The 25,378-nt window shown below is 39.3% G+C and overlaps 1 protein-coding gene across 1 annotated transcript; it reads right to left on the bottom strand.

Moving 5' to 3' along the window:
• Nucleotides 1-113: 113 nt before the first annotated feature.
• Nucleotides 114-25,112, bottom strand: esyt2b (extended synaptotagmin-like protein 2b). The gene is made up of 22 exons (XM_026361959.1): nucleotides 24,449-25,112; nucleotides 19,448-19,489; nucleotides 18,593-18,727; nucleotides 18,210-18,286; nucleotides 17,597-17,669; nucleotides 16,071-16,160; nucleotides 13,477-13,532; nucleotides 10,130-10,250; nucleotides 9,544-9,720; nucleotides 9,363-9,445; nucleotides 8,933-8,981; nucleotides 8,360-8,449; nucleotides 8,165-8,260; nucleotides 4,290-4,364; nucleotides 2,788-2,874; nucleotides 2,544-2,693; nucleotides 1,571-1,917; nucleotides 1,238-1,336; nucleotides 887-1,018; nucleotides 524-629; nucleotides 370-419; nucleotides 114-258 (listed from the first exon to the last, which is right to left on the bottom strand). The coding sequence occupies exons 1-22, from the start codon at nucleotides 24,845-24,847 to the stop codon at nucleotides 189-191; spliced, it is 2,604 nt and encodes an 867-aa protein (XP_026217744.1). The 5' UTR covers nucleotides 24,848-25,112; the 3' UTR covers nucleotides 114-188.
• Between the last annotated feature and the right edge of the window lie 266 nt (nucleotides 25,113-25,378).

Here is a 25,378-nt window from a genome sequence, read left to right as displayed (position 1 = left end):
TAGTGTTTCATTACAATACGTTACAGCATCTTCCAACTGTGCCATTAATGAAATAATCATATTAATTATCTGAAAGACTTACAACATGCTGAAATTAGTCCTGTAAATGAAAAATGTACATGGACATAATAAAATGATGTCTGTGCCCTTAGGTTAATAAAATCCCTAAACTACAGCAGGTGGATTCACTATGTGAGGAGCGGGTCGTGAATTCTTGTTATGCCTTGTGACGACAGTCCATCTTCACTCAGATCATACCTGCAAGAGGGAATCATAAAGTTATTTACTTATTTATGTTCTAAAAAGGTTGTTTACCACCTATAGAAATCTCTCAGTAATGCACAGGGCAAAGGTAGAGTTTAAGTTTACCACTGTGTCCATCCTTTCGATATATCCTCCCCACTTAAATCTACCAGCACCTGCAATAGTGAGCAAAAGTAAAATTTTAGAATCTACAGAGTACATGGGACTAGTTCTGCTGATGCAAAATATTAAAAGTAAACAAAACATTTGAAAGAATTACCTTTCCCAAAAGCCCTTTGTGTTTGGACAGGATGCTCCCTCCGTTTTTCACTGCTACATCCAGAGTTCTCCTGTGGAGCTCCACCATAGATACACTAAACTCAAACCTACAAACACACATTATATACTTTAATTAGAAACTAATAGTTATGTTACATGAGTGATGTGCTGCCTGTGCTATTAAGCTACAGCTGTTACTAATGTTAGAATCTTTTAAAGGGAGTAATAATCCATTACAATAATAATTTAATTACAAATAGGATAAAATAAATGCTAAATCTAAATAATAATAAATAATTTTTAATTTGCAAATACTGTATGTAACTGTCAGGCACGCTGAGCTCGCATTAGCGTCTAAACCCACGTTTGATCATAGACAGGGTTAAGGGTCCTCTTCATCATGCTCGTCCTCCTCCTCCCTGTCCGGCTCTTGTCAGGCAGCAAATACAGGCGGATGAAAGGATCGGAGCCGTCTTTGGTGAAAGCTATCAAGTTACTGAGGACACACAGGACAAAATAGTTTGACTCCCATGTTGCCAGGCACATGCTGTTTGTTGTCTCTTGATTCCTAAATGCATGATATCATATGACAAAGGACAACTACTACAACAACAATGACAAAGTAAAAACTAATTCAGACTAGAATAATTTGTCTCTCACAAAAAAAAAAAAAAAAAGATCAAATCTGGGTGTATAAGGGCAGATAGGACCTCACCGACAGGCGTGCACCACCACAATGAGTTTATTCCTCTGGGAGCTGTGTCGAACAGTTAGTTGGACCTCGCCCAGCGGGTACTGACTCGGTGCTGAGCCGCTATAAACACACCAGGGACAGTCACTTTTAGACAGGGAAGCTGAATTTATACAGCACATATGCACAATAGATCAATAAATTGACATGTAGTCAGGTAATATGTTCATTCTAGCCCTGGCAGCTTCATAAATTAAATGAAGATCCTGAAAGGTGTCTAATAAACTGGAGAAGGAAATAGGACATGAGGAGCAACATATCAGTCAGCGGGACGGTGCCATCATATCTGCCATTTACTTTTGCAGTTGACGAAGCCTTTGCTGAAGCTCCAGAGTGGCGAAGGGCAGGGAGATATCTGAGGCCAGGCTGGGTGTAGATTCCTTATGAGGCAGGTGTTTCTGGGAGGTTGACATGCAGGTGCTCAAGTTGGAAGTACTGTGGAGAGGGCTGGCTGAGTACGGCTCACCATCCCTGTGCTGGAGACTGAGGGTGGAAGCGTCTATGGGGGGTGGAGGCAGAGGGGAATCTGAGGCTGAGGGTCTCTGGGAGGGGGCTGTGGTTGTCTGTGGCACACTGGACTTTCTGACCTGAACAGAAGACGAGGACGGCTGGTCTGAGGATACCTCCTTCTCCAAGGACAGGATCTACAGAAAGACACGAGAGGAGGACATAGCTGGAAAAGAACTAATAGTAAGTACAAGAAAACAATTTTACTTTCTTACTTTGTTGCCACAGAATATTTGAAGTAAATGTTCTTCCTAAACTTAGTTCCACAAAAATGAACAGTTTTTAAAGGGGGTTTGGTGAGTTTGGTTCTGTACACAACCTTACAGTAAACTAAACAAACCTGAGATCTGTTCAGAAGCTGGAGAGTTTACAGCAAGGTCATTTACTTTATAGCAACTTTTCTGCTGATTATTTTCTTGATTTTTCTCATTATTACATTCATTACGCATTCTCTCATTATATTATATTTTCTTATTCAATAAACTCATTGTTTGATAATGGTTTCAATGCTGTAAACTGCATATGAGCCTTGTGCAAATTGGAATTACTTTAAGTTGAGAACATAAAGTTTTATGGCCAATATTTTTCAGCTTATTGCTGACAAAGCAATACTTGCTCTGCTGCAGCATCAGTCCAGATGTAAATATCGTGCTCACAATGTTTTCTGTTTAATCAGCAGATTTCGAACATCTGTCCTGGTTACCCCCACCTTACATCACTTTTAAATACACGACCGGTGAGAGGTGACACAATCCTCGTTTACCCTTAGAGCCATCTTAAGTTTGATGGTGGAGCTCGGCCCAGAATTCTTGAGAGGAAAGCACTGAGTCAGCGTCATTTCTTCCTCATTCAACAGACCGCTCAAAGGGACCATCAGATTACCCAGGGTGCATTTATGCTTATCATCTTTAACCTGTGCATTGAGAAAAAAAAACCTGCTTTAGGACAAATCTGCTTTTTCCACTATGTAGTGCATGATTTGATATAAAATATATGTTCTCATGTACCTCCACCTCGAGCTCCTGCCTTCTGGGATTGTGGACGAGAAATGAGAAACAGTCTTCCCACAGAGGCTCCTTGGTCTTGTACCGAGTCTTTAAAGGCACAGGACAGGAAGTAGTTTGTTAGTTCATTACAAGACTCTTGATAAAGGCTAAATAAAAACTAAACCTGTATTAAAGTCATCTGCAGAAACCCTACTAATACTATATATGCAGTTATCATACTGTTATATCTTTCTGTTCTACTTTATGCATAAATGTTGTTTAACACCTCTAATTATCTCTTTTAACTCCAGTAATCTACTATCTGATGTATCAGTTACACTGTTTCCCCACAAGATTTGTTTCCATTAAGAAATAATTAGATCAGCTCATTATTTTGACCACGAAAACTACATTTTAATTGGAGCAATTAGTACAAGGTTAATATGTTTTCAGCTTTGAGGATGTTCAGAGATGTTCACATTCACATTAAAGATACAATATGCAACTTTAGGGAATCAAGCTGGTTGTAGCATGAGACTCGAGGGGCGTTAAATACTGACAGTGTCAAAACCATACAAATATTAAAATATTTAAACAAATGACAGTTTAAGGAATTAGAGCTCTCTCTGGTCTAACTGACTCCAAGGTAAATGCAAGTCATGCACTCTGTTTCGTGGATTACAGCACTTGATGGCAAGCAGAAAATGTACATGTGTACAATACAGTATAATATATAATATAACATATACTAAATGCAATAAGAGTGATTTATGTTCCTTTTCATTTCTTTAAAAATGTCCAGTTATCACTAATACCATTTCATGTATTGGATTCTAATGATGTTGATTTATTTTTAATTAGAAGTGGATATGTGGGGATACACATGCTCTAGCAGTGGAGCTTGACAAGCCTCATGTTTATTCTACAATCAAATTAAAGCTGAGGCTTAGCTCCTTTTTTCATTGTTGCGTTTCAAATCCTGGAGACCAGAACCAATTTAGCAAAAATATATTACTAACTACAAAAGGAGGCTACGGTAACAAATCTCCCTGTAGCCATTATACGCTCGCAGTAAAACCTTAGGACTGACAGTAACTTCCAATAAGGGTTTCTTCCTCCTGAATAATTTCTCTTTTGAATTCCATAAAGAAATGTTCCATGAGGAATGGTTGGGCTACACCTAGAAGAGCTGTAGTTGGCCACTAACGGCGTGTTGGTGATTGTAATTCCTCATTTTATTTTCTTGCACAACAATGTTCAGATCTCTCTCTCTCCATAATAACAAGCTCCACAGAGAGCTAAAGAATGAAACAAGACACCATCTTGTCATTGTGTAAGAATATTAAACATATTCTGGGAAGTGCTCTATTCAATGTTTGGTTGTCCAGATCCTTTTTTAAAAAAAAGACACCAGAGGTTGGACAGTTTTATCAGCTCATAAATCTAACTGAAAAAAACAAAACAAAAAACAAAACACAAAGTCAGACAACATAATACTTTTAATGGATACTGTAATAACTCACCTTACTCTCAAGTCTTTTGTGTCCAACAGTGAACAGGACATATGGGCTGGGTTCAGCGCTGCTCTTCTTTGCAGACTATTAGAGAATGACAGACAGCTGTGTTAGCAGATTCTCCTCACTGTGACACATAATGCATAAACATCAGTCACGGACAAAATAATTACACCCAAACTCACACGTGAACTTCTTGAAGCTCTGCATCAAGCACATAATCGTGAAAATAGTGTGTGGCTCAAAATGGAAAGAACATAACTATACACTTTGACAAGCAGGGCTGCAGGCAGAGATGCTACCAGGGAGACTGCCAAGCTTCGTCTCCTCTGCAGTCTAATTTTAGCATGCTGGGTTTTGACAGCTAAGTATTATTCAGTATTCCTTACAGAATAATAATACCCTACATGTCTACAAGCCAGGGGGCTGTGACAATGGAGGGAAAGTCTTTCTTGTTAACCCATCTTTTCTCTGGAGGAAAGTGTTTAAATTTGATATCTATTTCTCACCAGCTTAGAATTAAGCTCCACATTGTACACGCAGGAGATTAACAAAAACCCAGTTCTTAATATGCTAGAACGTGAACACTGAAGGTAGTGAGAGCAAATAAATAAATAAATGAGGTTTTATACTATTAACATTTTAAGTTTGTACTTGATTTTCTGTCTGTTTCTGCCCATTGTAATGCTGCTTCTGCTACATCTGCCTGCTCTGGATAAGTCGTCTGTTGCACATCTTGAGGTTTCACCTTTTTCCACAGTTATGAGCTGTTTTGTGTTTTTTCTGAACCTTTTCTTTAATAAACTTGACTTGACCCCATTTTGGGATTGTGACAAGTGGATGCTGAAACTGCTTTCTGTGGCTGACAGAGCATGTAGACGTCATGTCTGACAGATGAAGTCAGGCATTTTTTGTTTTTGTTTTGTTATTGCATTTGTGTGCTTGTTACTAAACATGAACAAACATTTTCCCATTTTGTATCTCTATCATAAATACATAACAAAAATGTTACAGTTTGATGATGTATACGATGATACATTTTCAACATGTAGCCAAAAGAAAACTGCTTAAAGACAACTGACTAATAAGGAAAATATTTTTATAGCAGGTTAAGGTTTAAAACAGTAGATCTCATTGGGTGAGAAAGAACATGACCTAATCATCCATGCTCTGGGGAACAGGCCGCATGAAGCAATACACTTTTCAATCCAGTGACAACAGTCAGGCCTCCAAACTGTCACAGAGGTGTAAATGCAAACATCTAAGGTGTGAAAATGATTTCTGGCAGGGTTTCCAGGAAACCTTGAAGTGTTGCAACACAGACTTGTCTGTTTTTCATAAAATGTGTGCCTATGTATGTATGTCAGTAAAATACAATGTCTGCATTTGGGAAAAGGTTTGGATAAGTCAACATGTTTGCTTAAAATGTTTTTTTTATCTGTATGCATTAATCATAGCTGATTCTAAATTTAACATTGGACAATATGTTACATTCCCTAGATCCCATCTTTGAAATCTTGCCCTCATCTCAGTGGTCTGAGCAAGACCAAAGCTCACTCTGGTGTCCACCTCATTCTGTGCAAATTTCCAAATTCAGAGACAAGTCTACACCTAGCAGATTTGTCAGGTGCAAACCTTAGCTGCCCTAAATAAATGTTGTTGCAAGTTTATCTGTGAACAACTGTTTCACTTTCAACGTTGCACATCATGTAGGACAATTCCAGGAAATATTCAAGGCAAAAAATGGAACAAGTACCAGTTGGCGTCTGAGGAAGAGTGTAACCTGATACTGTGCGTGGTTATCAGGAGCTATGTTTTAATACAGTATTTCACATACTGATGTGATTACCAAAACCAGCTGTAGTTATGGTGGCTGCTTAACTGAAATGATAGAGGAACTCTGACTCTTTATGCCTCTGGGTTAGTAGTAGTAATGTTTCTTGAATGACACTGCTACATTCAGTGCCTCTACCGTAACTAACACATATGGCTACTTAACAAGCATAAGAAATGTAGAAATGCTGGCCTGACAGGCCTCAGTCCTTATCCTGAATTCCTGATTGTACATTTTGCCTTAAGGTAGATGTGATCAGTAACTTCCTCAATTATACTGGCCTGCTCTGAAGGTTTGCTGCAAAAAAAAAACAACCTTTGGCCCAGTTTACTTCCAGTGTGATAAAAATTAGGACATGTAGGGACACAGTGTCAATCGACTGTAAAAACTGAAGACAAAATAAAATGACAATCTTCCATTCAGTTTAGAAATATTTGTGTTCAACATAAGATTATTTTGCATGCATAAGTTGGAAAATGTGAAAAAATAATGTACCATTACAAAGAAGAACAGAATGTGCAGCACGGTCAAGCATTAGACAGACAAAGCAATCGTCCATAATCATGCACATTTCTTTAGAACACAATTCACTCCGCTTGTGTGTTTATCATGACAATCACATGACGTTGGATGGTGCACTTGAGGGTCAGCACAGACGAGGCATGGTGTGATCTGCACATGCAGTCCAATTTTCCCACATTACCTTTAGGGCCTTAAAAACTGACACTTGCTTCAACCCATCATAGGTGAAATCTGACAGGTTGGTCTTTAAGCCACATGGAGATATGGGGGAGAAAATCACACCCATAGTTAGAGGGATGGGAGTGATTCGGTATTGTTACGAGGCATGAGAAAAATCCAGAAGAATATGTACTGAAACATGAATGATGCGGATAAAAAACGAAAAAGTAGAGTGAGGGCTGATGAAGACACAGGTCACAATAATGAGGGGGAGACTTTGGTGAGCTACTCTGGGACACATTTTAACAAGCGGCAGGCTTTCTGTACCTCTGCAGCTATACACTAATTGGTCCACTAATACAGACAGAAATAATGATGAGCTCTGCCAGTGAGCTACCTGTATTGAAGATACATATTTCAGCCTTGAACTAAGCCCTTAATTTGGCAGAATATGCATCTTCAACAGACATAGCCTCTGTTTCCATGGCTGAAATTGAAGTGTCTGCTTCACGTTAATTCTTATTGGACACGGAGCAGGTTTCATTAGATGTTGCAATAAATTCATGCAGCCAACACATGCTTCAGGGTACACGTTTTTAAGAATTTGTGTTACTTTTGAGCTCACATCATGGCACACAGCTAGTGCTAATGCTATCGGGATGCAAGGTACAAGTGGACTCACAAATATCGTTCTATACCCTGAAGTACTGCTCTCACAAAAGACTAGGCCAGATGCTCGCCTCTCACTTAAATTGCCACAGCCTAAGCTGCCCGTGAAGACACTCTTGGGTGAAGAGGAAACAGAATAAAGAGGAGAGGACAGAGTTATGAGGGCTGATATGGCTAAAAAGTGTCAAATCGAAATAGATGGTAAAATATAATTAAGATACTAAATTGAAGGAGTGTAGCCTGTTAAAACTATACACAAACATATTGATCTGCTGGAGCAGTAGGTTACTGTACATCCATAAAGACCTATCATTGTTTTTATTGCTAGGTTTGGAGTAATGGAAATAATGATGATACTAATAAAACAAACTAGCTGGAGGGTCAGGTTCATCTGGAGGTCAGAGTGCAGTGAAAAGAAAATGTCAAAGAACATGTAAAGTAAAACTGATGAAGTCCAAAAGCATGAAACATTATGGAAACAGAGAAATGGAGCAATGTGCACATTTATCAATAATCCTTGTTTATACATCTCTGTTTTGTTGGCATTTCTTACTAAACTGGTTCAGAGTGTTGCATTATCTGCTGTGTACGAGTTGGGTGGAGAACAATTAAACCAGTGTAATGCTGTATGTTTTGAAAAACAAAAAAAAAGCTACAGCACTATGTCGGTAGCATTGCACAGAATCCCACAGCATCTTACTGGCAGGTTCTTTGCTGAGTCTAGATAGACCACCAGCAGAGCAGATGACAGCCCGTCATTGGCCAGGCTCCTGTCAGCGCGCACACTCTGCAGCACCTGATTGAACAGGAAACAAAGAAAGGATTATTGACATGTATCAAACAGTGACAGATACCACTCTGGTTCAGCATAAAACCTTGTTATTCAGGGTCGTACCTGGTCTAATTTCTCAGGAGTGGAGAGCAGAGAAAGCCACTCAAGTTTTAAGTGGAGTTTCCCTGTTGGAGCTTCTTCTAGTTCAAACCACTGAAATAATGTGACAAAACATTAAAGGTAAGTAACCGAGGGGAACTAAACTATTCATTTATGACTTGAAAAGTGTTTCAACAAAATGACAGGATGTGTTCTGAGTTTTTCAATTCTGTTTTAAACAGTATGAATGAGCATTGGAACAGGTTTTTTTGTTTCTCCTGTAGATACCAAACATAAATACAGTAGATTGTCACATAAAGCCAATTTACAAGAAGTGATAGGAACAAAAGTGTATTCAAATGTGTAGCTAAAGATACTGTGAGGTGGCCACGGTTTGAGTCAGTCAATCAGGTGGACAGATTAAAGTTAAAGTTAAAGATTTTGTATTGTTCATTGACTGCGGCAAACTTGGTAGAGCAGACAACAACATACTGTGTGTATTTTTCAATATGTAGCACTATTCCTTTAAATCCTCTACTATGACCCAACTCTAAAAAGAGTGAATACCATATAATCTTGCCATAGACAGTACCTTACCTCGTCAACCTTCTGTTCTTTGTGCAGCTCAGTCATATCAATCATGAGGCTGTGAATAATGACAAATAATCACTCAAATTAGGATGACAAACAGTTTATAAAGAAATCACATCACTTAACTTGAGCAGAGGAAGTCCAGTTATTGATTGGTTACTTTGTGTTGCCAGCACTGGGCATAGTGTTACAGAAATGATGCAGAATCAATTCTGAGCCCACAACTGTGGATTCAAGTGGAATCACTTCACTTTGTATGATATTTATTCGTACAGATGCTTTTAACACATCTTGTCCCCAGGTTTCAGTTTCACCTGCCACACTAGATTCTTGATAACAACCGTTTGATAACAACAGTTTGTTCCTACCTATCAGCCAGCAACAGAACCTGTCTCTGAAAAATGTGTGATACAATCAGAGCTGTGCAGGAAATCACCTTCCCAGGAAATCATCTTTGTCTGGATCTTCATCAAACAGTTCAATCTCAAGATGCTGACCTGAGTGCTCGTACACCAGTGCCTGATGAACACAAAGATTAACATGTTGATACTTGTTCAACATGTTCTCCAACTGATCGTGTAAGCAGTATTGAAATTGCAGTGTTGTAAATATGTCACCTCATAAACTTCATTCCACTTCGGGTTGAGGGTCTCCTTGATCGTTTTGCTTTGAAACATCTGGTTGCTGATCTGCAGGATGCCATAGGGGTCTGATTTGCCCTTTATCAGACCTCCCAGAAATGTATCTTTCCCTTCCAGATCCTGAGCCTCCAAGAAGTGGATCCTCAAGACTCCCTGAGGAGACAAACAGCACAACACTACAGAGAACAACTCTGAAATAGTTGCCTCTGACCCAGGTCAGATGTGACATTCTCCACTTTACAAGGGAAGTAATTTTTTGTCAATTAATCTGTTTTTCAATTAAGAAATTCAATACTGCTTCAATGAATTTCATACAATAATTGTAGATACAAATGCCGATCAGCTAATCTTGTTGCCATAGATACAGGTCTGTTTTTGTATGCATGGATTTTCCTAGAAAACACTGATAACAACTTTGTTTTATTACAGAGAACACAGAACCTGTCAGATCTGTCTACCAGGTACTTTCAGCTACTAACCTTGAATTGCCCCATTAAGCCAAGTACAAGTGGAATTTAAAAACTCTTGTTTAACTGGATGGACTTTAAAATTGCATTAGTACCTTTGGCATTGGGAAGCGTAGCTTAGCCAGTTCCACATCCTTGATGAGTGGGATGGTGATACGCTGAGGTAAAACTAGGTAACTGTAGATAATGTCTTGAATTAGACTGTCAGAGAAGCCACTGTGGTGAGGACAGGAGGGAGAATTGAGAGAAAGGAGGAAAGGAAGATAAACAGAGTGAAGCAATGAATTATTTAAAAGACAGTAAGGGTGCCCTTGGGTTATAAATATTCTCCTTTAAGCTCAGCTTAGTACCATACATTTCAGCTTTGCATGTGAGATGATAGTAGGAAAATTGGAATCAGTTCAAATATGTTGCTGTTGCTTGCCAACAAACCTTTGAATGTCTATCTGATCCGCAGATGATTAAACTCTGCATGACAACAACAATGACAGTTAGGCCAGAGAATGACATTACTGCCAGACTTTACCTTATTTGTTTAGATACTGTGGCACAGCTGGATAGTTGCAGTTGTTGGTAAAAAACAGAATGTTCAGCTGTTAGTGCTCAACCCATCTTAAAAAGAAACTGTTCTGATTGCTGAACAACTGTCCATACATCATGATTGGATGCATTCAGTCTCAACTGGAAGTGATTCTGAAATTGTCTATGGAGTGATTCCAGTATTCTGAACCACACAGGTAAATCTATAAAATGGGCTGCACAACACACTAAAGTGCCTCCATGTGAGATGCAACAGCATGGTCAGTGGACAAGCAGCCTAACAAACAGGACATTTACTGAAACACAGGATCTGGTGTTCCTTTCCAAGCTGCTTTCTACATTGTCCAGCAGTGCAGAACTTACAGTAGTTATGTGGCGGTCTTCATTTAATTGGTAATATAAATTTAAGGAACTCTCTTACTGAATTAATCCCAGGATGCTTCTATTGACTCACTGATCAGACCATCTGAACACAATAAGAAAATGTCAGCACAATAACTACACTACTGCTGTAGTGTAGCGGCCAAAGTTTACTTAAAACCTGACTCAGACATTCTGACATCTTATAGAAATGATTAACATGTTGAATCCTTGGAGGAAAAAACATCATAGAAATTGTGCTAGATCTAGATAACAACTCTCACCAGCACAACTGTACCTGCACGTTACTATGAAGCATCATTTTTGATGCTTCATAGTAATTAAATCAAGATAAATTTCAAATTGCAATAGCTCAGGTTCAAAAGGGCACGAAAGCTGTGTGTGTATTTCCCTTTAGAGTCCAAATAATGCAATATCCTTGAGTTTTTTAGATTTATTTAAAAACATCTTTATGTTTTTGCTAAAGCCTTCAAACTCCAAGCCCTTTTCATCAGCTACTACTGTGTCTATAGTTGCAACTCTCTGCCCTTTGCATTGGCAAAGTTCTCTTGTTCAATGAACATAAATCCCATAATTATTTGGCTCACAATCACTCGACAGCGACTAATTTCATTTTCACTATCAGCCCCCACAGCAATAGGTCACAGCACACCTGACCTTAACATATATCAGCAAGCACCAAGTAAAGCCCAACACCATCCTGTAGGTTCAAAGCACATCATGTAGCAGCTCAGAGACCCAGAGCCCACCAGCAATCAGTTGATTTAATAATGTAAAACTTTTTCAACCAGGCACACATATTGATTAGGCAAAGGTCGAAATACTAACAAGCAGTGGGGACTAGTTTCGAAATGTCAATCGACCCAGACGTCAGCGAATGATAAATAACCAGCACCTATTTGACCTTTCAGAGCTAGGAGACATTTACTGAAATTTGATGTAGGTGTAGCTGCACATAACAAATTCCAATACTAATGAATACTACAGGATTTACAATGTATCTTTAGAAATATCATATCAGATAATTGCAACAATGCAAATTATCACCACAGTAAATGTAATTTACTTCTCCCAGGTATGGAATAAAGTCACTTTACCTTCTGCTGTAAAAATATACCGAAGCAGCACAGAAATCACCTCCTCTGACAGAATCTACAGTCAAATAAACTCAATTAAGCCAATCGTGTTTGTGTGGAGTCAGGAGAAACATTAATTTGATCAATTCTCTGCTTATCTTCCAGTGTAATGCAGGCCACAGCTCTTCTTCTCTCTGTGAGCCTCTTAGACACGTTACGATTATCTATTGGGGGACTGATCACAGCTAGAACCATTCTCCAGCACAGCACCAAGGGTGTAAAGGGATTTCTGCTGCATCAACACTTAGTGCTGCATTTCTGTTGCTTCCGCAGCATAAACACTGGAAAATACCTGCTTGTGGGGGTGCACACACAACAGCAAAAGTGAGACGGTTTATTGATTCATTTTAGTGTATTAGCAACACTGCTGACTACACACTCTTATAATCTACAGTGTGGTAATGTACAGTATAATAATAATAATAGAAAATGGATATTATTATAATAAGAATAATAATACAAAGAAGAAGAATAACAGATAAGTTATTAATCCACCTTCAACATTCAAGGTTCAGTGTCTCGTCCACAATTTGACATGTGGCCATGAATCGGGGGGAACCGGGAGGCAAACCATAGAAAACCAACCCGAAGACACACTGGGCGAGTTGTCAAGTAGGCAGCTGATGCTGTCTGTCTGCTGCATTCAAGGAACTCTGTTACACCTGCTAAATATTCACACCACCCACCATACACCCACGTACCCACAGTTACACACATAAACTGGGCCGGCACATGCTATAGTACGTGGATTCAAAAAAGCTAAGGGAGACGGGCACTGAGCCATGGCTCAACATGTGTCAACATGTCTGTCCACATATGCAGAGTACAAAACCAGCCGCAGTGTTGTCAGAAAACCACACAGAGCATTTGTGCATGTATCATTTTTATTTGGCATGTAAATAATGCATAAACCACTCAAGACAATTGTTGAGTTGGACTGTTAGCAAGTGTTAATCGACTCTCTCTCTCTGCTCACCCCACACAACAACACAGTGGGATTAATGGGAATTCATTACTGGGAGTGGAATAACATAAGCATAAGCAGCAGTAAATGAGCAAAAATGAGAAAACAGCACATTTCCTAACCTGTTAAGTCAAGTTAGCTCTTTAAACTATTACATGATTTTGCAAGTGTCCAAGGACACTTCAGCATGTGGCCGGGGGGGGAGCCCGGGAACGGAGAAGTAAACTTAACTGAGCCTTAGTCTTACGCAGTCTGACACTTAAATCTAGTTTAGTTGCCTGGTCAAACTCTCAATCACAACACCAACAAGGTTAAGGACACCTGATGTACCCAGCAGATAAAGAAAGGCATTTGGAAAAGCAGGCAGTCTATAAACCTGCCCTTTGTTTTTTTCAATGAGCAAGAAAAACCAGTTCCTTACTTGAACCCAGGAAAGTCCAATATATTGGTGAGGCCGGTCCAGTTTATGTCCAGAAGCTAAAAGAAGAAGAAAATAAGGGTAATATACCAGCAAGAGAGGAAAGTTTGAATGGCTTGTTCCAAACACTAAACTTTATTGTTTGCTGCTCTGTGTCCTACATTTACCACTTGGCTTCTTGTCTTCTGGCCAACAAACCCTGTTGACTAATAACAGCAAAGAGCCCTACACATAAATCAAAGGTTTAGCTACTGCTTAAGTTCATTTTAGGATCAAACTGTTTTTAACCTACTACACAGTTGCTATATTAACTATTTAATAATATGTGTGACTTATTCTAGTTGGTGGTCATTTCACTGCCACCAGTTTCATTTATTTAAGCCTATTTTAATTACTCGATCTATTTTCCCCTAAAGTGGATGCTGTGTGCACAATTAGCTACAGTTTATGAGTCACAGCAACAGGACAGAAAGCCCACGTCCTTGATATAAAATTAATACAAAAACACCTGCTTACTGAAATATTTATAAAAGCAGCAGCTCCAGGCCTCTGGTGTCTCATTAGTTTTCAAGGCATAACAAGGTAATGGAAAATGTGCTTTTCTGTGGAGCCAGTACAGATTTCTACAAATAATTCTAAAGTTAAAAACAGATAGACTTATTTAAATTACATTAACCTTATGGGTAAAACTGGTAACAGGGATGTATAACATAGAAGACAGAAGGCAGTTAAATAAAGTACTAAAAGAGCATCACTTCAGACCTGAGATCAGACAGATCTGGCCTCTCAGATCAGTTTCTGCCTCTAAGCTGACGGAGCAGTGTTTTCTTAATGAGCCTTTCCCACAGTGCTTTACTGCCCACCTTGCTTATACTGCAGCAGATGCACTAAGCGCTGCAGGGAGGAGAGGAACACTGCAGACTATGAATGATGTGGGGGATGGCTGTGTGTTGTGGGAACATGGTGTGGAGAACCCCACCCCTGAATGTACACTAACTCCCTGCAGCGACCAAGTCCTAAAAAAAACAGCAGCATCTTCCAACCATAAATGGTCTGCCATCTAGTCAGACATAATTATATTAAGAAAATACCCAGCATGTGGAGGTTTCAGCCTTTTAAATATGAATATTTATAAATTGATATCTTTGTTGATTTGATGATAATTAAGATGGATTCATTTGATGAAAGACAGAATGAGGACATTTACGGAAATGTCCTTTAGTGTCCTTTGTCTTTCAATGCTACTTTCATGTGTGCGCACTCATTGTGAACTTACAGCAAGGAGACAGTTAGCTTAGCTTAGCATGAATACTGGGTACAAGGAGAAACCGCGAAAAAGCAAATTGAAAGGAGTCCATGAAACCACTAAAAGTTATTTTTATTTTTATTTTATACTAACCCAAAACCACAGTTTTTAGTCTTCATGCTATACTAAGCATCTCTTGGCTTTTGTTTTTTTATGTATTGATTTAAAAATACATAAATACTAATGAATGAATAAATCAATACTTTAATTAATAATCATTACTTTACCAGTAACAAGATATATCTTCCATTGTTGGACTCTGTTTTATGAGTCAGCTGAACCACAGCAATAAAATCTCTTTAAAGGTCTCACAGCAGAATGTGTTGCATCTTTTTTTTATTAATAACAATTCACTGATTCACACTAGACCTGTAAAATATTGGACCTTTTGTTGCTGCCCTTTTGCGCATCTCCACAGTAGAAGCAGTCTTGTTAATGGATGGTTGGATGGATGAGTCACATTAGTGCGATCATACAGTGAGAAGTAGCCAAGACTGCTTAAGGTCTGGAAATGTTTCTTTTTCATTTGGCTCTCAGGATCAGACCTTGTACGGAGAGCTAAAAGAAGGACAATAAGTTTTCACAGTACATAATGTGATTTGAAATTTCTTCTATATTACTGTTTTTCTATTCTCTCTATTCTACAGTATATCACTGTGATGTTTTTCATTTTAAGCAGGAAGACAGCGAGATGCAAAAGTGTGAGACTGCATCACAATTTATGGACTAGAGCTGCTGTCGTTTTCCTTCAGCCTCCTACAGTAATATCTCCACCTCGAGCTTTAGCTGAAAGCCTGGGATAGAGAAATAAGTAGGGCTGGCTTGATCTGCATCTATTTAAGGCGCTGCTGTAGTTCTACTGGGTCATCCCATGTGGAATAAATCGGTCAAACATTTTCAAGTTTGCAGTGGCTCCGTACAGGGCTTGGACAGGGAGGATAATGCCATGTGCACCGGGAGATATCAGATTTACAAACAAGTGGCAATGTGAAATGCATGATATAAAGATGTTTACGCACAAATGAAACAGAAATTAAACTTAAAGTTGAGGCTGTAAAATGCACAAAACATATCATGTTATTGAGCATAAAACGATCAGTTAAGGCCCAATTTAAATTTCTGTGGGGGGGTACCTGATTTTATACTTCAATACACAAATCCTAATTTAATTGCTCTTACTCTAGTCACATTTTTTCAGGCTTCATTCTTCAGTCATTATAAGTAAAGTGCAGCTCTACTGAACAGATTTAATTAAATCAATTTGTGTGGTATTATCAGAATCTGGACTTACTGGCTTCTTGAGAAAGAACAGAGACAGAGCTCCAACAAGAGGCATGTCCCCCAGTAACGGCTCCATCACCACTCTCAACACACCGTGGATCTATGGAAACACAAGAGGAACACGCTGATAAACACAAACGCAACAAGAGAGCCAAAGGAAACATACAACTTTTGTCCTAGACATTCCTCGGTAGCTATGGCACACATTTTGGAAACTGGATCACAGCCTGACATTGCACTTGCCCTGCTCCTTCGCCACATAACATTTTAGAACAATTACTGGGATTACAGTATTGGACATGCTTGTGGGTTTCATGTGAAGACCACACAGCTGCGCTAATCCACAGGGAAAAAATTATGTTTGACTTCTACCTCTAATATATTTGTTTTGCCACTGCACCACTGAACCCAACACTAATAACTCACAGGTAAAACCTTTAACCAATAACACTCCTAAATCCAATACTAATTAAGCTTTCTTAGTGTGTGCAGCTCTTCAGAGAAATGTCACTCATTCCAAGACGTCAATTCTGTAGTCTAGGAAGTAACTGGAACAACTTATCTATCATTTTGTCACCGGTGAGATTCAATCAGGTTCTTTGAGAACGGCCCTGACAACAAGTTGACACCATAAAATGTAGTTTATCAGCTTGAAACCTCATTTGGGTGCATAAATTCACACACAATTTCAAAATATGCCAATGAGGCAATGTCGCATTGGACATCCAATTGGTAGCACTGAGTCATGCTACTGTAGTTTGTAACTTTAAAAAAAATTCCAGTACTGTATATTTGTATTTATAGTTATATTGACATATTTAAAGCAAAGTGACACCCACTAGCAACTGACATCAAAATAGATGGACCTTCATTGATGGATTACATGTTTAAAACAAAATATCTGCAATTTGAAATCATCAGAAAATGTCATTTATTTGCTTAATTTCATATATTTAATGAGTGTTTGACTCTCACTATAAATGTAACAGCACATCAGGGTGAAATCAAATGACTAATAAAAGTCCAAAATCAGCCAGTGTTTAAGCTCACTCCTCATGTAGCCATCAAATAATCTAAGAACTATCACAGAGTGAAGTGCACCTGCTTAAAGTAATGCAAACAGGCTAAAGAAATAATTGATAATGAGCTGGAGAGACACAGAATGTAGGTCTGCCTGAGTTACATAATGGGGGCAGTGAGCAACAAATGTCTCCCAGGGACTGAGACCTAACCTAACATCCGTCTCCAAGGAGGCACACTCATTGTTTTTTTCTGCCTGACATATTCCACTGCAGCAACGCACAAGGACATACAAAAACAATAACGCACACACAGAAACACACGTCTGTAGTCAGGTACAACCAGGGGTCAAATTAAGTGGAACATTTTTAAGATGTGAATGATTTGTTATTTAGCATTTATTTGTTTAAAGTCTGTTTATTAGAAACATTTAATAGTGGGCGAGTTACGTCAAGTGAGCTCATCAAAGCAGGTCGGTGAGCATGTGCAACGTCAGACAAAAAGGGACTTCCTTACCTGGATGCTCTTAATCCCAGCTTTGCAATAGTACCGCTTGATATCCACATCAATCTCTGTGTTACCAACAAAGCTGAGTGACAAAACACAAAAGTATGTCAGGTAAAAAACCAGCAAGGTCCTTCACTTTTTCAACAACTAAAAAATGAGTCTGAGGTGATTTGGTGGAACAGGATATGACACTGGGTAAATTTCGACATCATGATGACTTTATGTTTTATTTATTATCTACACAATGATTTCAAACGTACTGCTGCAAACAGTAAACACAGCCTTGCATCATAGGATGACCTTTGTGAGATTTTCATGAAATCAAATACTGTTTTTGATGCTGTTTATTGGGGTGTTTTTTATATTCCATAATAACTTCTATACAGTATATTTCATATTTAGTGGAAGAGGCTTAATACGTGAGATCTGTATCAGCTACTTCAAGGACAGTTCTCTGTTCCAGTATTTTGAATTTGGACCTCTTGTAAATGCTCAGTGTCAGTCCTACATATTGTCCCTTTAACTACATCATTGTGTTAATAACCGGTCTCTTTTTCAAGGTATGTAAAGATGTTGTTTGGATCAAACAATAATAATTTAAACAGACACCTGGTTTGCTCACCTGATCTGTAAGTCCATGACGATCTGTCTTTTGTCCACATTTTCAGTATAAACCTTGACCCCATTGATCCTCAGGGGCTACACCGCAATAGAGAGAACCATTATGGCAATTGCATCTCTCTCTACAGCAATCAACACAACACCGGCAGCTCAACACCCCCCTAAAGCCCCACGTGGTTAGCACAAGGTTGACCATTCTCCTGACCCCACATGGAAACTATTTATGAAACAAGCACATGTCAGCGACATGCATGTACATTCACATTCAAGCGCCTGCACAGCTGTCCCATCAGCACCTGCTGTAAGTAGCCTGTTTTATCACTGTTGAAACAACACACGACCAGTGCCTGTGACAAGTATGCAGGGCCGCTGAGAGATGCTCACTTTGTCTCCTATGTCGATCTTGCTGAAGCAGAAGGTGCTAAGATGGGAGTTGGACTCCTTCACCGCTGGCTCGATCGTCTCACGAAACACTTTCTCCACAAACTGGCAAATGTATGGCCACATCTGTTTCACTGTCTGAGGAGACACAGAGGTAGAATTGAAGTTCAAATAGCAAGTATACGAACGTTTTATATATAATAATACAATTAAGCATTTGCATATATGTCCTGCAAGATTTATCGAGATACTGTATTCACGGTACTACAGCAGCGTCACCTTTTTTAGAGTGAAATCAAATCTAATTTTATTTGTTGCAAGAAGTGCATGGAACTAAAGTTTCACATATCAATGACAAGCTAAGGAAAATAAAAAGCCAAATAGGTGTGTTTTCAGTCTATGTTAAAATATATCAATCCATCATAACAGCTGAAAGCAGCATCACTGAAGATTTTTTTCTGTATTTTTGAACTAAGAAAGATAGTCTGGTGAGAGTGTGAAACCTCTGAAATTAAAAAGGTCAAAAATCCTTCCCAGGTTTTTTTGCTTCTTGGCTTTTTTTAGGTCCATGTCTGGATCATGTAATGTGTACTTGTGAGTGCTTCAAACTTTAAATCCAGACTGTTGCCATGTGGCTTCACAAGGGTTAATGCATTTCACAGTGCTGCAGAAACATAACTGCATAGCAAGTCCAATGTGTTACAGCCTGGTAACATTACCAGGCCCAGTGGGAACGATGAGAGAGAGCAGAGAGTGCAGAAGGGCGACTGGCATCCCATTTCCCCTAGTTTTCACAAAGCAGAAAGGAAGGCTTCATTCAAGCAAACAAATTAAAGAGACAGTTGCTGAATTCTTTACCTTGTTTAGCCACTCAACTCGCTCTACGTCCGGGAAGTGCACCTACAACAGAGAAAAGAGAGCAGGTCATCTCTATGTTCCAGTGGCTGTTTTAGACCCGTTTAGGGGTGCTCAGGCACACCTACAGCACATTTAACGACATCCCTAATAGTAATTAGTATTTAAGCATTACAGTCACACTAGAGGCTCTGTGTGGATGTACAGTATTTTTACACAGTGGTGCTTTGAGTAAAATGATGATTAGTAAGTATGATATTTACTATGTTCACTAGTGTTATTGTTGCAGATAGTAAATCAAAATATTGGAATTTTTTCACTTGATGATAGTGCTACAGCTTATCTTAAAACCTACCTATGGTAATCTGACAAATAGTTGATGAAATAATTCAGCCAACACAAAAGTGGTGGAACAACACTAACATCGCTTACAGAGCTTTTCAGTAAGCACAGAAAAAAAACTAAAAGCTTGAAGATTACACGTTATCTTTTGATCACTGAAATATTAAAGCAACTCTGGAACCACTTTGTCAATACAAGGATACATCAAATACGAAAGAAGAAGTGTGTTTCTGTTTGGCTTTGGTGTTGGAGAACATTTGTTGAGTATTTTAATATGGGGTTGTTGATTCAGCAAAAAAGACCAAAGATGAAGGACAAAGATTAAAAGATTATGCATAAAATTGCATGGTCTTTCTTTTATCATCATATTTAATGTGTTAGCTAGTGTAAGACAACTGACATTAGTGAATGCTTTAAATTTGTTCACATTTTGAGTGAAAGCAAAGTTATTTAAAGTATAGTAAAGTTAATACTACACGATTCACATGAACATTAGAAAAAACTATATTAAGATTTAGTGTATTTGTGATGTTACTAAACATTAAATACTTCTAATACCGTATTTTAGTTGAAATTTACATGCTGATCTAGATCTTAACTAGTCTCACATTACCAGACTTATTACCACACCACTAATGTGCTGGGAGATTGAGCGGCACTTTGACTAATCTTCTTGAACGAGCAAAGTAAATCAAGCATTGATTTAACATGAGCTAAAGGAAATGGCTGCAATAAAGTCAATATCGTGCACAATGGTGGGCAACCATGCTCACACCACCTTAATAAATAACAGATAAACAGCCCTGCGTCTTCATCGAACCAGATTTAAAGAATGTCTTCCCTAATCTCAACAGCAAGTCGAAGTGTTGCAGCCAGCTGGGGTGCTGGCAGGACATGACATGTGGCGCGACAGCTACATGGGACAGCACTATTCCTCACAGAGGCAACAAACGTGCTTATACAGCATTTATGTCAAAGTGTGGATAAAGCAGTGACAAGAGGAAGACGATGAAGAGAAGAAAGTCCCAGTTAATATGACAGATTCAGGCCTATGGTTTTGTTATGAGCTGAAATTAATATAACACAGTGATCTTCAACAGGAAACTTGTGACATAATGGATGATTCATTTGATTTGATATGTTTATAGCTGTGGGAGCCGGGCACCTTAATAATTCAGATATAGCTGTCCCTGTAAAAGGGGTTTATGTCTTCAAGGTGTAATTAACAGTCTGCTTTGGTTTTACTAAAAGAGGGTCACGCTCACTGAATTTAAACTGCCTGTAATCAGAATACTGAGTCTACACATAAAAAAAATCTTGTCAACAGGTTTCACAGAATTGATTTACATCACTTGAAAGCAAATATTTTAGTTATTAGCCCATAAGATTAGACAACCTTATCTATATATCAAGTGTATGCCTATTTGATTTAACCGGCCTTCTCGATTTTAGACACTTAATGCTAAAGTCTTATAAATCGCACAGATAGTGTGTTGAAAGGTCTGCTGCAATCTGACTCGTCTAAACAATACACCTGTCAGAGAACTGAAAACACCTTGAGTTTCTACAGCAGAATATTGGTGTCTTACTTTGCCACTGCCTGTGACCTATGTGACTTAAAGGAAAATTGAAAAATAAACTGCACAAATGAATTATGGCAGGTGTCCTCGAAGAAAACAACATAATTTATAATGAAAAAAGCTCTCATCTACTTGATTGCCATACGTGATTTAACTTTAGTTCATCATTTTCTAATCTATCCATGGTTTATATGAAGGCAAATCACCTAGTTGATGCTGTGCATGTGTTTGCTTAATGTGTTGTATTCAACTATTGAACTGGATCATTTAGCCTGCAGCTATACACTTTGTTGCCAGTTTATTAGATGCTAATGCAAAACCTATACATAGCTTTTTACCTTTAGAGTCCAGAAAGAATTGAAAACAACAGAGTTTCTGCTTTCCTCCACAGCCCTGCGGTGAATATATCAAACTACCAAGGAAAATATACTATTATGTGCCCACATCCAGGGGTGGGATGTGGCCAGGTGCCCAATCCAATGCCAGGTGCCCAAGTGTGCTAATATGTGTTAGTGTATCTTTTAAGTGTAAAGCCCTTACTGAATAAAGACCTTTTCACTTTTAAACATCCCCTTAAGGGCGTGACATAGTTTTTTATGCCACATCCCACCCCACGGATGTAGACATATACAGTACATTATCCACTGTTGTTTTATGACAGTTTTGATTGACAGTGTCAGAGAGGATTTATTTTAACTGTACTGTTGCACAGTGCCTATAAATAAATCTTCACCTTTCATTTTTTACAACAATTAATCAAAGTTGATTTAATTTGGCTTTTTTGCCAAAGTTGTATATAATGTACACTGCCCATCCAAAAAAGAGTCATACACTTGTCATCGTTGGATCGTCTTTAGCTTTGATTACTTTGATTATCATTTCGAGAAGCTTCTGCAATGTCACATCATTTATCCTCGTTCAGAGTTGCATTCATTTTCACCAAGATCTCGGACAATGAAGTTAAGGTCTGGACTCTGTGGTGGCCAGTCCATGTGTGGAAATGATGTATCATGCTCCTACCCTGAACCACTGTTCAGGGAGCATACCACTGTATCACAATTTGAGCCTAATCCTAAAATAAGTCATTACATTAGTCTTCACAGCCCCTTAAAGTAACTCACCTAAATTAAGACATCACCCAATGAGAAAGATAAATTTCACCTCAGAAGATCTTAGTATAAATTCACCTGTATCTGTAAACTCCAAATACTGGGGAATCAGTATCCTGACCAAAAACTACTCAATGAGGACAAAAGAACACTTCAAGACATTCAGCAGCAACAAGATGTTGAACAACACCGAGATGAGATTATAATGTTTCATCCAGCACAGTTATAAACATGAGTGGGACAGAATATTATAAACACACTGCCTGCAAAATACTGTAAACCAACACAGCACCTCCAGTAACTATGACCTCAGCAAAGAGTATGTAGTTGAACCTTAACAAAAACTTCACAAATGTAAAATTGGCTGCAGATCTGTTGTATTGGATTGGAATATTTTAATAAATGGAGCCATTTAAGTTTCCATTATGTTGTATATATTACTGCTGTGATGTCTGGTGTCTTGTAAACTAAGTTAAGACTTTTCCTTTTACTTTCAGTGTGAGTGGCTGCAACATCAGCCAGCAAGTGACTTGCTCACCAGGGAACCCACTGTATGAATACAGCTGAGGATACAAAGTGGAGCAAGGAGGAGTGCACTTTAGCAAAAGACGTTTGAAAATAGAGGCACACCAGTAAAACGTGCCTTGAGAAAGCAAAGCCATCTCTATTAGAGGCAGTTCTGCAGAGTGTGAAGAAACTGACACAGGCCACGTAGCCTCAAAGGCTACAGTATAACTGGTGAAAACCTCTGATGACAGCACAGCATCGGTGCACAGATAGATGCTCAGCTTGTCAATATTCGATGCTAATCAATTGTTATGATCACTCTGAAAGGCTGTAATGTGATTTCCTGTGATAGCCATGCACAGCTACTTCAGGTCTGTTAATTATATAAACCACAGGTGGTTCTGAGGTCACTCAATAGTACCTCTTTCCTCTAAGTGAGTTGCTCATGCTCACAGTCCAGCTCGTCCAGCCTGTTTAATAGCCTGAATGCATCCTCAGGCATGTGTCAGCAGGAGGAGCTTTTAACAGCACTCAAAACAGGAGGCTGCACAGACCATCAAAAACCATTTGATCTGTGAGGAAAAATATAGAAAGCGCTGGAGTTATAGGTTGAAAACCTCCTGTCCTGCTTGAATTTGCAGTTCACTTAGATGACTGAAGGCAATCTAAACCGTTTCATCAGTGACTCACAAACTGGACACCTACTCGACACCTGTCCATTGAACTTTCACTATACTAAAGTAGTGCAGGAGTCAGCAGGTGGTATGAGAGTGGTTCAATGAATAGTTGATATAAATGATAACTTCATAATAACAGATATAATATCTATATTATAATGTAATATCTACAAATCTCCAGCATAATAAAGGGTGCTGAATGCATTCATATAGCAGTCAGCCAGTCTACTGTGAAATAACGCCCTCTTACTGCAATAACCAAACTCCCTCATCTCTTTCTTTTACAAACAGCAATTTTGAGAAAAGTCACACAACATATGGCTAAGTGACAAAAACCATGAAAGAAGCTCTGCCTGAGGTTTGTCTTGTCTTTGTCTTGTACATGCTGGGACTGTTAACCTCCACAAGGATAAGTCAGGAATCCCTGTGTTGTCTCTTTTACAAGCTGAAGTGTGGCAGCAATAGAGAGAAGAAGAGATCTACTACAACAGAGATAGCAGTCTGGCTCCCAAAATAACACGGTCTGTGTGGATCTGTGTCCTTTTTCCAGCGTGGTGTCTGGTTTACCATTGTACACTGCTGTATTTAGACCGGGGCTCGGTCTAACGTCAGTGCTGGGGGCACAGCTGCTTCATCGCAGCTTTCCAGTTTAACTCTGCTCCTCCTGCTCCTGTCAGCTGATTGTTTTTTCCAGGAAACTCAAAAATATCGTTCAGGTATATATACCACATGCTCTACGGAGAAATCAGCTCAGCTTGACTAAGCGGCCGCTGTGTTTCAGAGACTTACCCACGGTGGTAAATCAGAGGTCATAACCCCCGGACTGACAAGTCTCTCCTCTTGTCCAAAGAAAGACAGAGCCCGGCTCAGCCTGCTGTGCTTCCCACCTGTGTTTCTCTTCCACCAGAAAAAGACAACAAGTCCGATCAACAGCCAGCTGAAGCTGAACTCGAAATAACCCAACACGTAAATGGGGAAAATGAGGACGAACGTTTTAGCAAAGTGCACCCAGGTGTGGGTCAGCTCGCTGGTGGAGGACACCGGGGTGTCGTCGGGGGAGCTCCCCGCTGAGGGATGGGGAAAGTTGGCGCTGGGTTGAGAGGAGCTCGGCGCGGTGTGTCCATTTTCCTTAGGAGAGGCAGGGTGTGAACGGGCTCCTCGTACGGCTGTCATGCTGTCTCTTGACATGTCTCTGCGTCTCCGTCTTCAAACTGTTCACACACACATAAGGTCGTGGGACTCGGTTTCCGTGTGCGGGTCCTCTGGGGAATCCTTGTCCTCACGTTGGCTCAGCGGCGCCCCAGCCCATCGCCCTCATGGCACTGACCACTTCAGGTAACGCTACGGCGGACTGAATTCCCTTGGTTAAATCGGTCTTCGTATTCAGTCCACAGTGCAGTCGCTCTGCCTCCACAGTCCACACGGGGAAGGAGTGATCCTCCTCTCCAAAAACACAAACGGAGCCAGGCTGTGAGCTCCCAGAGGCGCACGCTGCGTAAGGTTAGCTTAAAAGACAAAATGGCGCCATCTGGTGATCGTTAGCGAGCCACCGGCCTGTAAATTACAATAACTGTTTCAGGTAATATACGTTCAAACCACGTGCAAAATGTCTATTCTTTTAATATATATAAGCCAAGATAAACGCGCGTTGTGATTCATACAAGCGAATATTTTCTTTAGCTCTAGCTTACTATGACATATAAAAAGCCAAGACAGGCA

This window comes from Anabas testudineus, chromosome 2 (assembly GCF_900324465.2).
Source record: "Anabas testudineus chromosome 2, fAnaTes1.2, whole genome shotgun sequence".
Classification (NCBI taxonomy): Eukaryota; Metazoa; Chordata; class Actinopteri; order Anabantiformes; family Anabantidae; genus Anabas; species Anabas testudineus.
This window is presented reverse-complemented; position numbering and strand designations above follow the sequence as displayed.

Bases quoted from the DNA above. Each gene is read 5' to 3' on its own strand.
- esyt2b (XM_026361959.1), bottom strand. From the start codon at position 24,847: ATGTCAAGAGACAGCATGACAGCCGTACGAGGAGCCCGTTCACACCCT. The intron at 13,533-16,070 runs GTAAGTCCAGAT...TTCTTCTTTTAG, and splicing joins TGTTCTTTCTCAAGAAGCCA to CTTCTGGACATAAACTGGAC. The intron at 8,982-9,362 runs GTGATTTCCTGC...CATTATTCACAG, and splicing joins AAAGATGATTTCCTGGGAAG to CCTCATGATTGATATGACTG.